Source organism: Strigops habroptila, chromosome 15 (genome assembly GCF_004027225.2).
Source record: "Strigops habroptila isolate Jane chromosome 15, bStrHab1.2.pri, whole genome shotgun sequence".
Lineage (NCBI taxonomy): Eukaryota > Metazoa > Chordata > Aves > Psittaciformes > Psittacidae > Strigops > Strigops habroptila.
Genome location: NC_044291.2, coordinates 2,520,805 through 2,537,466, shown reverse-complemented (window position 1 = coordinate 2,537,466; position 16,662 = coordinate 2,520,805). Strand labels below are relative to the sequence as shown.

The following is a 16,662-nucleotide window of genomic DNA, read 5'->3' as shown; positions in this document are numbered from 1 at the left end:
CAGAAGTCCCTTCCAACCCAAGTTATTCTACGACTAGGGTACAACAGAAACCACTCCTTCAAGCTGTCTTTAAAACACTTAATTCACCCTGCACGTGATAGGCAATCTCAGTAGGTCTCTTGAATCTGAAATAGTGCTCACCATGTCAAGTGAAAAAAATTGGAACTGACCTCTGCAATTTCAGAACTATTTCTACAATTTCATGCCATATTCTGTGATTCCTGTTTAATCAGACTTCAGATTTTGCACGGATGTGTTCCACCACGATGTCTTGTACCTTTTGAGGCAGTCATGACCCAGCTATTTTCTAGCTGATTACCATAACCATAGCTATTATCCAATTGCCAAAATAAAACAGAAACAAAAGCCCTCTGTTTGTCTGTAGGTATTTATATTTGCCTATGATTGATTCCTCTTCCCACTATTTCAAAGACAACTTTCCTGGATAGCTAATGAGAGCAAGGGCACCTTGGCAGTGGGAATCATCTGAGAAGATGCCATGGTAGTTATCAAGCACTAATGCTAGTGGAAGGGTCAGAGATGCCCGTGTGAGGTGGCTTCCCTAGCAGTGACTAGACACACCAAAAAGCCAATCTTCTTCATACATGAGATCACCATGGAGCAGTGTCCACGTTAACACTGCAAACATACAAGATGTTCTGTAGAAGATGTTCTGTAGAAGCACAACAGAAGAGATATTTTATTTTTAAAAGAGGTTTACTATATCCAAATAGCCTGTGTTTGTTAGACAAACAGAAAAAAGGTTAGAAGTAAAACAGATAGCACAGAAGTACATGATATAATCAGTGTGAAGATAATTAAATGCAGCTTTTAGTTGCTCTTTTTCTTCACAAAATGATACTGCAAACAACAAGAACAGAATTACCAAAGTGTGCTTCATTTTCTCTTCTGATTTTAATCCAAGGTTAATGCTCCTCTCTGTGGCTTAATACAGACATTTCATTAGGAAAGCATTACACTGCTGCTAGAATCAAGTTACAGGACTGTTTTGGAAATTACATCAAAAGTACTGTTAGCCTTTCAATTTGATAATAATTAATATGCCAAAGAGGTCCATCTCATTATAAGGAAATCAGAAACAAAATCCAATGCTAAATAAATTTCATCTAAATGTAGCCTTTCAAGTCAGCAAAGACAAGTACAAGAATGTCTGGCTGTTGGCTTCAGCTGGTTTTGCAAGTAGAGAAAGACAACGCTCAGAAACAATTCTGAGAACTTTAAAGCATGTGAATACAGTCTCAGGGATAACTTTTAGTTCCCTTAAAGTTTGCAAAGCTGAATTAAAGCACTCAGCTTTGCAGGAGCACAGTTACTATTCACTCCTAATGGCAATATGTGGTACCAAACAAGTGGGTTTATCTCTGAGTGTTACCTGTGTTCTGCTGCAATGGCAAAATAAGCTTAAATCCACTTGTCTTTTAATCCACTTAGTTAATAGCAGAGACCAAAGCATCTGGTTGGAAACTCTTAGGAGAGGCTTCTCAAACAAATCATTCATTATGACTAAAGAGAACTAATTAGTGGCCTCTCTCTGGCTTTGCGTGACTTGTTCAGCACTTGACTCCTGTGTTTCAGTACAATTCCTCAAGTAATCTGTAGCACTGGTTCCTGCAGCTGAAGCACAGCTTGGGGAGAGAAAAATTAACGGAAATGATAAGGTTTAAAAAATGTTTTTCAACCCATGGCTTTGAAATCTCCCCATTAGTACAAACTGCTGCAATCCAAGCATTGTGTAACCTTTTCTTTACTCCTATTTTTATACCTTGCTGTGAGAATTGGCTCAATGGGCAATTTCTCATGCTTTCAGGGGACTGGGAACTGAAGGAAACCCTTCTGAACCCACACCCTTCACAAACTGGGATAGAAAAATAGAAAGCTAAGAATGACAGGAAGAAAAAGAAAGTAATAAAGAAAACAGCATGGAAAACAGCCATGAGAACTGAGGCGAGTGTAGCAAAGATTAGAATTCTCTCAACAGTTTGCTGCTCCAAAGGAAAGCAGGAAAATGTGGATGCTCAGACTAAGAACATACCCTTCTTCCCCCTCTTTTATGCACTTTAAAATACTAGGGGAGTTATACTGGAAACCTTCCTTTCCAATTGATTTAGAAAGAAGCTACGTGTGTAATTATGGAAAGCAGGATGCAGTGCAGCAGATAAAGCTCATCTGTTGTACCAGCCTGCTTATAAAAGCATACTGGTTCCCACCTCCTAAACTGGACACAGTAAGAAGGCATTTTCCTTGTGTTTTCACAATCTTCCCAAGATCTGCAAATCGTACCATGCAGTTAGAATCTTGATCAACGTGATCAGACTGAGAATGTGTTACTCTAGAAGCTTTTTTTCTGTAGCTTAAGCCACAATTAAAAGACATGGAAGAGCTGGAGCTCCTAGTACCTCTTCATGGGGCTGATCTGCTTGTAGTTCACAGCAGCTCAGGTTTATTCCTTCTAATCCCCTACATAAACCCAAGAGGATGAAGAAGAAGCAGCAACGAATTGCTGAAGGGACAAGATCTGTGATAAAAAAAAAAACACTGAGATAAGAAATCTCCAGAGAAGCAGAGGAAGTTGCCTGCTGGAAATGGTTTGACACCCCAAGCCCAACTCCTGTTACACCAGGCTACTGGAGAAATCCAACAGGGGCATAAAACATAAAAGCCTTTACCTAGACACAGGTTGACTTCAAAATCAACATAAACATGGGAAAATGGTGAGGTCCAAACTTCAGATTCCCCCCTACCCCCACCCCTAGAATGATTCCAGTGATTCAAAATATGGAAACTTGCTCACGGGCGTAAGTTTCTCAACACATCCACCACAAAACCCAAACTGCCAGATTCCCACTCTTGTCACAAAGGGATTGATTTTCACACTGCAATTATGTTTTAGGAAGGTCAGAGCAGCACGTGGCATGGTGTTGCAAGGTGCAGACAAACCAGTCAAGAGGGCACCAAGCCAGCTGACAGCTTCAGCAGTTGCGATAAGCAGAAAAAGCCCAAACTCTGAAACATTCATGGGCAGCGACAAGGGTAATGTTGCAACAATGGGAATAAGTTATTTCAAGCAGATCTGTACATTATAAGCAGGTCTGAAAATATTAAAAAGGTCTTTTGACAGCTATTTTCAGTGTTAGCAGGATACTGTGTCACCAGGTCTATTCTGCAGGCTGGTGGCATTCCAAGATGACTTAATATTTAGACTGACTTTCACACAGAGTGCATTTCCTGCATTTGTCTTCAACTAAACCACTGTGAGAAGGTGTTGGTAAGAAGAATTACACCTGTTAGTGAGTCCTTAAGGAAATAGCACAAATCCCACTCTCAAAGCAAGGTACGTGTAACCTTCTCACAAGAAATAATGCCCACAGAATGCGTTACCTGGAGTTAGCACTTACCATGCACAAATAAATAGTATTTGTGGAAAAAAACCTGAATAATTTAGACAAATTTGGAATGGTTAGCTGCAATTTGATACAATAGTGCATTGATACAGCATACTTTCAGCCCAAATATGGCAATATAGTGCAATTCTAAAAATAAAAGTGAATCCCTTGTGATATCCAGCCCTTTCGCTGTGTTCGTTTCCTTTTAGGGCTCAAGTTTCCCACAGGAAAATTATAGAGAGGAGTTTGCCTACAGTGCCCTCCATCATGTATGGATAAAGCATAAACACAGAACGCATGCTGGAAGGTTTTCCTGCTCTTGGCTATTACGTTCAAGCCAGACTATTTAGAGCAATCAAGATAAGAGGAGAAAACCCCACCCACTCCCATAGGAATCCACCTTTATCAGCTCAACTACATAGAAGTCATCCGAGACAAGACGTGAAAACATGTGACGTATCATTTATTTCTTAAATGTATTTATGATCCATTCAGACCGTTCAAATAAAGTGTACAAGTGCATTTCAGAATAAAAAACTACACTCTTCACACAGCTCTGGAGAACACTACATTTCATCAAGAAACTTGAAGCAAAAAACTTCCTATTAAACCACCCATGCATCCTTTGGCTACAATAATATCACTGATCAACAAGTACTGCTATTCAAATTCTGAGTTTCCCTTTAAAGAGAAGGAGCATCCCAAAATATGCTACCCCTTCCAGAGACCTCTCTTTAAAGAGAGAATAGTAAATAAATTAGCTAGGCTTTTAGGCAAAACAGTAAGGCTACTTAGTACTGTTGATGCATGATCCATACATTTGGAGAACAGGCAATCCTAGGCTATGTGAAATGCGTCAACAGCCCTTGAAAGTTTAGTAGTATCAAGATTACATCAATCCAGAACAAATGGCAGACAAAAAAATGGAACCAGTGGAACAATCACTGAAGAATGTGCAGTTTATCTTAGGATGGGAAGTGCTGATAACAGAGTCAGAAAAGTGTTTATAAAATTCGCTAAGAACCACATTGACATCCTTAAAATTACATATTGTACAAAGCCCTAAACTGTGTGACTGTATCACTACTGCCATGGCGAATTGCTTGGCTTAAAATACATATCTATGTTTATTTTACGTATATATGTCTGTATATGTATTTTAAAAACATATATATGTATTTTACATATATATGTGTATATGTATTTTAAAGCAAGTGATTTAACATGGCAGTAATGGTACGATCACACAATACACATATATATATAAGTATGTACATCTACAGCAATAAGGAAACAAGCCAAGAGATGTATGACACAGCTGGGGTACAGATCATCTCAAAGGGAATAACACATTTCTTTGAGTTTTAACAGCTCATAGCAAAATTACCTCTTGGAAATAATTATGCAAAGATTGAGAATCAGATATTTACATGCTTCCGATTTATCTCGTTCCATTTAATATTGAAAAATATGCAAGTATTATTTTAAATCAGTAACATTTGTCATTTTTGGCTCAACTGTAGTTTTGCTTATTATTAGTCTTAGTTGAAAAAATCAGCTACAGAAATGTCTATTAAAATGATGGGGTAGAGAATCCCTCTCCCCTGTATTTTAACAGCAATTCTGAGTTGGCACAAAATACATAATTCCAGAGTCACAATAAGTCTTCCTCAGCTGCCCTGCATCCCAAACCCCACCTTCACCACCTCCCCCTTCCCCTGCAGAGTACAGAACAGGGCAAACCCCAGCAGACATGAGGAGCATCGAGGAGCACAGCCCGAGCCCCTGGTACTCCCCACTGTGTCAGAATTAAACACAGCATTAGAGAGTCTTAAGGGCTGGATTGGCTCTAATTCACCTGTTTGTTTTTCTAATCTGCTTTGGTGGATTTTTTCCCTAGTTCTTTATAGCAGGGGTTTCACGCTCACACTTCTTTCTCATCTTTTAATACAAAACGATTTCCAGCATTAAAAGGTGCACAAAGTTCTTACAAACACACACAAACACATCCTTACCTGTGATTTTGTCTATTTTTTTGCCTTCTCACTAACACTCAGGAATAAACTACCAGTTGTAACACTACTCGTGTAAGGAGCTGGACTCAAAACTCCTCGTAACAACCCTCTGACAAATGTCAAATCTCCACAGAACACACTGAACTAATCTCACCAGTGGCTTCTGCTGTACCAGTTACCATGAGGGCAGAAGGAGACGGGTGAGGACACAAGGAAAAGCAAGCATCCTTTAAACTAAGATTGCTCCACTGTGTTTCATTCAGCACAGCAACCTAAAAGCACATGCACGCACAGCCTCCCATGCTTGCAGTTTAATTGTAAACAGCATGTGGAAAAAACAAAACAATTAAAAAAGGTACTAAGACAATTCTGAAATCCCTGAAGAAAAGACATACCCACGAGTATTAAGAACAGTAAAAAAGCTCATCATTAGCAATTGCAAACTCGTTTCCATCCTGTTGCATTCATTAGAGGAATACAAAATTGAATCTAGTGTTTACATGCTAGAATTACAATAGAAAGTAGATTTCAAAGGTTACATATGGAGAGAAATTCATCAGCATAGGAACTTGCAAAACACTGTGCTGTACAGCATTTCTGGAGACAGAAGTCTGTGAAGACAACGTATGCGATTGCAAATCCTTTCAGACAGTTCAAAAGCGTGGCTGGACGTAATGCTGCTTCCTGTCATCTGAAAGGATTAACTGCACCATTATTTTTAGTAGGTTTTAATGACAATTTCACCTCAAGAAATACCTAACCCCTCCAAAACCGAGGTGATCAGAAACACACGGGTACCTTACAGCCCTCAGGGGTTTTATTTCTTTGTACACTAAACATCAATTCATTCGACAGCATCTACAGAAAATGTTCTTTAAAAAACGTCTTTATGAAATACTTTCAATACTCAGTAATGCTAATATTTAAAAATACTTCACAGTGTGGTACTAATGTAACTTCATCAAACGAGCAACTCGAGTTAGCTAAAGCTCAAAGCCTTACATTATATTAAAATAGTCCAAAGATTTCACACACACACACACACACACATAAAATCACTAGCACTATAGATATACCTAAGCCACTTTAGTGCAAAGTCTGGTTTTGCTTCCCCTGACAAATCCCTCTATATTCCTGCCAGCATATTAAAATGTCATCCTTTACTAATCTAATTATTGATTTTCAAGGATTCATTTACAGTTGAAATCCCAGAAGAACTTTTTTCAATTTACCATAAAAGCAATGACTTGGTTTATTAAGCATCTGATTGCTCGTATCACGTGACTGGTGTAACATGTAAGAATGACTCACATATGCACAGCAAGATTTGAGTTCATCTTTACAAGGAGTTACTTCAATTTATTTAACTTCTTAATTAAACGACTCCAGTAGTGACCACCAGAGAGAAGCCAAAGCTTTGAGTTACAAAACTGCTATCCTCATCTGACAAATTCATAAAAAGAAAGGAGTCAGAACAAGAAGTTTGGACTCCTTTTTGCCTTCCTGACAGCCCAAAGGTACCCTCGTGCTGTACCCCAGGAGCTGCCCAAAATTCCAACTATACCCTAATGCAATGTGCATCCAACTCAGCACTCCTAAAAACTTCTTAGCAAATAAAGCTGCTGGTTCTCAACATTCCCACAGCGACCTGGCCTCCTGGTTGCCCCCCGGAGCAGCGTCTGCACCTCCTTCCATCAGCTCCCCCCCCCAACCTCTTCAGCACAAACCGAAGATGACTTTAACATCTTCTGTTTCTCCATTTAAGTATCGACGTGTTCACTGGCTAGAGAATCAGTTCTGTCAGGACAGATTGCTGAAGTACACCAGAGGCTGTAAATAAACAACCTGGATCAGGATACAGGAACATTAACTTAGGTTAACGTTTTCATTAACTGCTAAAGCTCAAGAGATGCAAATACGAGGTGGGTGAAATCCACAAACACTTCCATTTGCAACCACCATTAAATGCATGTGGCTTGGTTTAAACTCTGCAATGGGAATAAAAACTGAAAGGTGACGTAAGTCAATATTGAGCGGAGAACCATCAGCAAAGCTGCCTGCGGAGACAAAGCACCTCACCTGTCTAGAGAACGTGTGTCACAGAAACAAAACCAAGTGAGAAGCTAAGCTGACTGAACAAACTGTATCACATCAGATTATTTCCCTGTTGTTCGAACACCTCAGATGGCCAACCATGACACAGACTGATATTATCCCATTTTACCTGTATGGAAATGGAGGGGCTGGATCGCCACATCAGATCCAAAGGGAATCCAAACGGAACCTCACCAAATGCATTTCAAGCCCACACCATTACGAGGTCTTACAGGCCCTGAAGTGACTAACAGATCTAACGCACTGACCTGAGACCACAGCCACATACAAACAACAGTACTCATAGTACAAAGAATATGAAAGATAAAAAAAGCCCTATGTCAACCATGCTCTCTAGAGCTCTGGACTTCAGCAAAAGGAAGAGAAAGAGAAGAGCAGAAAACAGACTGAAATAAAGAGGCCAATTGAGACAGGAGGGAGGAAGTGCAGCTTCATCAGGAGAACAAACGGACTTGGCTCAGGTGTTTCTCCACCATCATGGCCCAGCCTCTCCCCTCCTGGAAGCCTCAAAGCATTTGCAGTGTCCGTTCTTTAAGTTGCAGAAGGGAAGAAAGTGACTTTTCCTGCATTTAAGTATACAAACCATAGAGGCCTGTAGACCTCTTGGATCTCAGAAGAACATCACTTACAAACATGTGCTTTGTCGACTTCAGAGTGTTGTAGTGAGGTAAAATCCAAGTTTATCTTGAATGACACCACAGAAAGGACGTGTCTTTGTATTCTGCAAAGTCATAAAACGGAAGAAAAAGGTATCTAAACTAAACAACAAAATAAGAGCCAGGTCAGGCAAATGTTTCACAGCAGGCACTTCAAGTACCCAGGACCAAAAATGTGTTGAAACAACAAGAAAAGCCCTCCAAGACCTCCACCTCCTCTTATTAAAATTACCTGTATTAGATGAATCAAGTAATTGGAAGAATTTTAAATGGACCTTTTGTTTGTTACGTATAAAGGCAGCCTCCTCTCCTCAGACACTAGTTCCGAAGAAATGTTTTATAAAGCACCGACCTGAATTAGAAGTTCTGTCAACTTCAAACCCTGATGCAGAGTAAGATCAGACTGAAATGTTTCAGACTTCCTGACTCACGAAGGTTCAGTACATGTTATCCTTGGTAACACCAGAAGGAATGTCAAAAACTCTGCTGATTAAATACTGAATGTTTCTACCTCACATCACACAGAGGCCTTGGAAGTGTCTTTTCCAGAACAGAAACTGAAGATATTTAGGACTTCTTACAGGTAAAACCTTTGCATGAGCAGGAAAAGAACAATGCCATAAAGATGCAGCATGAGACTGAGATTTGGAAATCCTCATTCTGGTTTGCTCTAAGACAGACTCTTTGCACAACCTCGTGCCACTGTTGTGATTCTCTGTGCCTTGGTACCTTGGACCACTTTCCTCTTGTCAAAGATCTGTGACAAATATTCAAGACTGCCCCTTGGTACTCTGAGCCATGTCAGAATTCCAACTAGGAGAAACAGATTTCTGAGTGATAAGAAGCTTAAAAACAAGTACAACCTCCCTAAAAGCATAACAAATACTGTAGAAGCTGGGAACATTTAATAAAACAAACCTAACATCAAAACACTTCTTTCACACAAAAGATACCTGTTGAGTTAAAAAATACTGTCACTTGGAGATTATAGAAAAAAAAAAATAGTCTTTCACAGATTTTCTCCCAATCCATTTGGAAAATAATAATATAACCACAACCTAAAGTTCCAGTAAACTTTTTATTAAAACCAAAAATTCAAGATGAAGCAAATGATCACCTTCTGAGAAGTTGTGCGTATAGAAATCCTTCCCGTGGTACTAAACACATGCCACTGAATTGCAAATTGCACCTTCTAGCAGCTTAATTGGAAAGTGAGGCAGATAACCCTAATGAAATAATTAAAAAAAATCTAATTTGAGATAGAACTTCAAAATTAGTTCATTTAATCATATCACAATACACAATTTTTATGAAGATGTGATTTGATTTCTATATTCTCCTCGGTGTGGCATTTCTCTGTGCAATGCTCTTGATACCAATTTCGAAAGCACCAGGCACACTCGGATACAAATATAGCCAAGAAAGGATTAGTTTCATATATACAGGGATGAAAATGATCCAACTGGAAAGTTTGCTGCCTAAAACAATTCATAGCCCAGACTGTGATGAAAAGGACCTACTGTGCCTCGTATTAACTACATGACAAAGGATGTTAATGGACTGCTGAGCAAACAAGGTAATGTATTTCACGATCATCTCTTCCACAGTTGGCACAGTGAACAAGATTCACCCTGTGCAATTTAGCTGAAAACAACAGACTCAAATATTACGAGTATTTAAAACATGTAATCACATACAAACCTAGATCAACATTAAATTAACTTAAAGGAAAAAAGTAATTTAAAGTTTTAAAAAAATCAATAAATTAACATAGACAAAAAGAGAAATATTTGACACTAAAACTAAGCTACTGAGGCAAAAGTGTCTGTACAAACACTGGATGAAACTTGAATGTATCAACTGGCTGCGACTCCTCCTCATCCTCATCTCTTGGAGACTTCCAGATCCTGATTTTCACCTCTCGCATCTGAGCTGATGAAGACTCTGAGATGAGTAAGGCAACTGAACAAAAGCCTGGCTGTCAGGAATGTTATAAGCGAACCTTAGCTGCAAAGCAACAACAGCTGCAAGCATGCATCTGCATCTGCAACAACACTACACTTCAAGTACAATTCTAGGCTTATAGCTGAAGCAGCAACTGCTTCATCTCAAGTTAAATCTCTATGCCATGGTTTAGACTCCTTCCTACTTTATAGATTTTTCCATATTCTCAAAAACTAGGACAAAATGCTCCTGTTTAAACCCTCCATTCATGCCATGGAAGAGTAAAATAAAATAAAAAGCAACAATCTTTGCTCTCCAGCTTCCACTTAAGCCTGAAACTGCCATTTTTAGTGGTTTAGGCCCTAGCACATGTTTTTCTTCTATTAAATTTAATCAAACGCTATTTCAATTATAAATTGCATCACTTCAAAGCCTTAGAAATGTTAGATAAGGTGAAGAGTCAGAGAAAAAGCTATTGGGAGTTTACCTGAGAGGCTGTTCCAAAAATACCACACACACACACTTTGATATTAGTGACTAAAGCCCTTAAATTGTCCCCCAAAGCCCACCTTTGCCATAATACCTGCGAAACACCCGAGAGCAATTAGCCAGCTGATGTGCTGTGAGCTTATTATACCACTTATAAATGACTCACTACACCCTTACACTCCATCCCCGCCAGGGCTGTCTGTGTCTCTAACCAAAATCCAGACTGAGAGACCTCTGCAGAACACATCAGCTCCATCACGACTGTGCGGGGATCACAGCGTAAGCCCTGGCTCTAGACACTGCCTTAATTTAAGAAGATAACAAGAAATGTCATCGTGAAGGCACCAGGGTTTAGACAACCTTTGTTCTTAACATTTCAGATCAACTATAGAGAAAGTTTATCTTGAGAGGTTTGGCCTATGGATGAAATATGTTGAAAGCAGACCAAGAGATGACTTAAACCTGCCTTGTAACAGGGCTGTCAAGCCAAAACCAGGCAGCAACAGCAGGGGATTCTGCCCCACGCACACATCTGTAAGAGGAACTCATGTCTATCAGCAACGAGCACTGACAAGCACAAGCCGTGCCAGCAGTGCTTCATCCTGCTGCTCTCCCTTTTCCTCCCCATTTCCTCACTGGCAGCCTCACAAGACCACATTACTGCAGTAATGTGGATAGGCAGCAAGCAGGATGGTCTGTAGCAATCCATGTGTGACAGGACAGAGATACAAACTGTTGTCCTCCAGGGCAACACATGGAAGATGAGAAGCCAGGGCTCACAGCACACCAGAGAGGAAGGTATGTGTATGCTTGTGGGAGGGACAGGGTACCAAGAAGATGATGATCCTGATCTATAACAACAGTAGACCTAAAACCATTTAACAAAAATACAGAGTCTTCCCTTTGGCCAAGAGAATTACCCCGATCCTAAAAACATCTAAATCATTTTCCCTAGTATTTTTCCATTCCCGCTCTAACAGCGCACACCACCTGTAACCCACGAGCTCACAGAATTCCCATGGCTCAGCCCAGTGCACCCACTGGAAGCACGACGAAGGGAGCGAACTGCGGATGGTCACGGTGTGTAACCTGCTTTCCAAGCAGAGGGGTGGTGGGGGATATCCCTGTACCAGGCACAGGGTGAGATAAGACAACACTGACTGTAATCCGTTATTACAGGAATACTTGGTTCACTTTCACTTTTCAGTATGGCATCAGTAAAAAGACAAGGATACGCTTTAGGAAAAACTAACCAATTTGAGGGGCATAGTGCCTTCTTAACAGTGTTACAGTACTCACAAAGATTTAACCTCAGCTAGCTTGAGAAAGCTGTGGTCAATGAGATTTTGTTTCTCAGACATTGACTTTGTCTGACCAGTTAGATATGTGTTTGCCAACAGGATTTAGCTCCTGCTATATTCGAACTGTCTTTAATCCCATGAAGGCTAAAGAAAAATGTCTCTGATTTAGCTCTGTGCACTTATGAATAACTCAAATACTACAGTTAAATTTACAACATAGTTCCCTTAGCTGTTTAGAAGACCATCGTTTTCTTTCCTTTCCCCTTAAGTTCTAGTATGTAAAATATCAGAAGAATTTAGATTAAAAAAAAAAAAAAAGGGACATGTTATTTTTAAAGTTGTTCTTGAGAAAATTTCCACATACAAAACTGTGGCATTTCTCCACTGGTTTGAGCATAATTTCACATGTTGGCATCATCCTCAAGTGGCTGCCACAACTCTGGTATCATAAAGCAACACGTATTTTCTCTTAGCTTATCAAAACACATTTTATTTAACTGCTAAATTTGGTCTGATCCAAGTTTTTCTTCTTCCTTCCCAGCAAACAGGCAAATGCAGATGCTGTACTCTGATGGCACACATGCCTCCTACCAGAGAAACGAGGCAGGGAAGCCAGGGCAGTCCTCCTAAGCGTAGGACTTCAGATCCCATCGCTGCCCTCACGGCTCAGTAAGACCTTAAGGTCACACTCAAATGTTCACACTGGTCACTGCTGTTCTAGAAGTCCTGTCTAGGTAGCACTGAAAAAACAACATTGTTTGGCCCCTTCTGTTACGATGCTGGAACACTGTGTCAATATACTTTGGCATATATTAAAAAATCCCTGTAATATACCATATACTGTGACATTTCCACTTCAGATCTATCATTTACATGTGAAGCACGAATCTTGAAAAGAACCTAGTAAAGCTGTAAGAAAGACTACATTTTGCTGAAGCTCTCAGACACCCACTCCATTCAGTCACACCAGCTGGAGAGGTAAGTGTCAAGATACAGCTTTATTCTTAAAAATGAATATGGAGGTGAAACTCCACAGCCTCCTCCACAGCAATATTTTTTAACCACACTGATAAGTGCTCCTGATTCTTCTATGTCAGCAGCATTTCTCAGAGACCTTTTTGCAAATCTGGACATCTTAAAATCATATTTAACTTATTTTTGCTATTCATGGAATTGTCCCTGCACTTCCCAGTCCAGCTGATAGGAGTCTTAAACATGACATCCATTGGAAGATCTTTTGCTCCTAGAGGTAGAGGAGTCCTTAGCTACCCTCTGTCTAGCGCAAGAGGCACAAATAGCCCCCGAGAGCCGCTTAAGCCCCTTCTGAAAGACACTGTTGGAGAGACTGTAAATGACACAGTTGCAGAAGCTGTTGCTAATGGCAAGCCAAGTGGTCAAGAAGGACGCAACGCGGTTACTATAGACATTGGAGCTCTCCAGCAGAAAATAGATGATGTAGGGCAACCAGAGGATGTAGAAGACACTGGTGATGCGGAAAAGAACCATGGCATAGCGCTTGTCCGGGCAGGGCTGCGCCTCCCCAGCCTCCCCATCCTGAGAGCTGAAGCGCACTCGCCTCTCGTTGATCTCCTTGGTGTGCTGCTGGCAGATGCGGAAGATGTTGAAGTAAGTGAAGCAGACGATGAAAGCAGCCGGGGCGTAGAGCATCACCACAATGAAGAGGGTAAAATAGGGATCGGTGTTCCAGGAATTGGCACACCACTGAAACACATCCCCGTGATATCCAGGCTTTCCCCAGTGAAAGGAGGGTAAGAAGACCAGGCAGGAGTAGAGCCAAATGATCAGTATGCAGATTCGAAGTCTCCATGGGGTCACCAGCGTGTTGTAGGTCAGCGGCTTCGTGATGGCGATGTATCTGTCAATACTAATGCACGCCAAAGAGGCCATGGAGACACTCTTCAGCACTGATACCACATAACCAAAGATTTGGCAAACCAAGGACTCACTTAAAACAATAGGATAGTGCAGCAGAGACAAAGAAGGCACCAGACAGCTCACGCCCACCAGGAGGTCAGCATACGCCATAGTCTGGATGAAGTAGCTGGTGGTGTGGTGGTTCAGCAGAGGTGCACAGTGAAAGACAAATATCACAATGATGTTGCCCGAAATAATCAGCACCATAAGGAACACAATAATAACCACTTCCAGGAGGCAAAAATTGATGGTCTCCAAATAGCTAATGGCCAGGAGACAGAACGGCCGGCCACTCTGGTTGCCAACCAAAGAGGAGTTCATCTTGAGCACTGCAGTGATCTCTTCACTTCATGCTCCTGCCTGCTGCCCGCAGCCACTCCAGGCAGCTGCTGTCATTGCGGCTGGTGCTGTGTGTGTGTAGCAATGTCAAAACCGGAGCTCCAGTCCCCAGGGCTGCTCCAGATGCTGCTGCTGTGCATTGTCTGCAGCACAACTCCCCGGTAAATCCAGCTCCCCGCCGCTCCCGGTGCGCCGGGACCCAGCAGCAGGCATGGCAGCAACTTCACCCAGCGCACGGGAGAGGACTGATGTTAAAGCCCTCCTGGGCGGGCTGCCTCGCAGGGGAGGGATGACGGGTTGGGGGGGAAGAGGGAGAAAGAACCTTCACCGACCCAGGACGAGAGTGCTCCCGAAGGCTGACAGAAGAGAAGGGCAAAGTGGTTTACAGAACCGCCTTTCCCCCCGCGCTACCACCTCCATCGCCCCGCTTCTTCCCCACGCCCTGCTACAGCGCTTCCCCGCCGCCGCCCGCCGCGCTCCGCTCCCCACCGGGCTCCCGCGGCGGCTCCATCCCTCCCGTCCCCTTCCCGTGGCGGCGGGCTCCGGCCGGCGGACGGCGGCGGGGGCTTTTGGGGCGAAGCAGCCTCCCCGCAATTGCTGCCGCCGTCCATGCAGGCGGAGGGATGCGCGGCGGGGAGGGGGGTCCAGCCCTTCTCTCCTGGCTCCATTTTGCACGACGCTTTTGTTCGCCGCCTCTCCCGGGCCGCGCCGCTCCGGCCCCCGCCGCCGCCCGGCCGCCCCCCGCCCGGCCCCGGGGCGCAGCCCCGGTCCCGCCGCCCCGGCCCCTACCTGCCGCGGGGGGACAAAAGCCCGGGAGCATCCTCGGCCGAGCGCCGGCACGGGCGGCGTGGGCTCCGGCCGCGGCGATGCGGAGCCGGGGGGAGGGGACGGCGGGGAGGAAGGGGAGGGAGGCGGGCAGGAGCGCGGCGGAGGGCGCGGCGCCGGCGGGGACCCGCGGGGAGCGCGGCCGCAGCCCCCCGGGGAAGGGCAGCGCCGGCCGCAGCCTCGGAAATGCGGGTTTAGCCTCAAAACGCGCTGGGCGAGGGGCTGCGGGGGGGGCTCACCCCGCGCGACCCGCAGCCTCCGGGGGGTCCCCTGCTCCCCGCCACGGACCGCAGCGGCGGGGTCTGCCCCTGCACACCCCGGTCCTGCAGACAGACAGACAGACACACACCCACCGCACACCCCTGCTCCTGCTCGCAGCACCTCTCTGCCAGAGAAACGGCAACCGTCCAGGCAAGGACGTGAATTCAAACCATGAGTCGTAATTTAAGGCTTTTCCATCCAAGCCCTCTTGGGGAAATAGTTATTCATAGAATCATAGAATGGTTTGGGTTGGAAGGGAGCTTAAAGATCATCTAGTTCCAACCCCCTGCCACGGGGCTTGGACACCCTCCACTAGACCAGGTTGTTATTAAGAGTGTCTTTCCTAGGTGTAGTTTGTGTTGCTTAGGAGACACTTGAAACCAAGGGCAAAGCTGAGAACTGTGTCCTACTGCTCATCCAGATGTTACTCCAGGTAGGGAAGCACCTCCTGCATACACGTACACAGAACACAAAGGCATCTCTATCCCTGACAATCTCAAAGCAACCTACACCAAACTAGGCAAGCTACACAACCCAGTGCCATTCAAGACAGCAAATACGCAAGAGATTCCCAACACAGCACTTGTACTCACACCATAAGCTAATATCATCACGCCCATTTAACCAGAAAAACCTCTTGGATGCAAACAAGGCAAGGATGTCATAACAGGATATGGATATCTTCTGGTTTGTCAGGAGTGTTTTACTCATTGACATATTGGAAAACACATTCCCATGGGATGGGGAAGCTTTTTCTCTGACTGTGATACCAGAAAGCTCCACTGCCACAGCATGGGACAGGCCCATCGCTACAGGAGTTGGTCTTTGAACCAATTCAACCAGTAAGAAACTCCTCAGCAATTAAAATCCCTTTGTCAAAAACACTGTGTGCAACTGGCATCCTTCCGAGCCAGTCCCCACACCGAGTTCAACCAGCACCAACAAACCCAAGGTTTCGGTGAACCCAAGCTAAACGTTTGTCACTCTGCAGAATACCTAATGGCAAAGGAACTGCAGCCAAGGGGATAATCTCAAAGCAATCACACTGCAATGCTCAGGATTTTAGCTGACCTGTGAGTAGATAAAACCATTTTAAGATACACTTGTGTTGGACAAAAACCTGGACGGGACAACAGCATGACTTGGCAGATTTGGAGTTAGTCTTGTGCAAAAGCCTGAAAACACAAAGTTGGGGTTTCTGTGCCATCTTTACCCCCAAAAAGATCTCTTTACTTTTTCTTGTAATTTATGGTGTTTCTACTCATGGCAACTGAAGTACTAGAACTATAGCTCAGAAACATGAACTCTGAATTCAGTTTAGGCAAAGGGTATTGTGGTTATACAAAAACCAAGCTCTGATTGAATTACTGCTGGAGAA

At 43.3% G+C, this 16,662-nt stretch overlaps 2 protein-coding genes across 7 annotated transcripts in view; both read right to left on the bottom strand.

Moving 5' to 3' along the window:
- The window catches only part of RABGAP1 (RAB GTPase activating protein 1), a 70,654-nt gene that overhangs the window by 20,593 nt on the left and 33,399 nt on the right, over positions 1-16,662 (bottom strand). The window lies entirely within an intron of this gene.
- Positions 3,847-15,076, bottom strand: GPR21 (G protein-coupled receptor 21). The gene is made up of 2 exons (XM_030507545.1): positions 14,988-15,076; positions 3,847-14,554 (listed from the first exon to the last, which is right to left on the bottom strand). The coding sequence occupies exon 2, from the start codon at positions 14,178-14,180 to the stop codon at positions 13,134-13,136; it is 1,047 nt and encodes a 348-aa protein (XP_030363405.1). The 5' UTR covers positions 14,181-14,554; positions 14,988-15,076; the 3' UTR covers positions 3,847-13,133.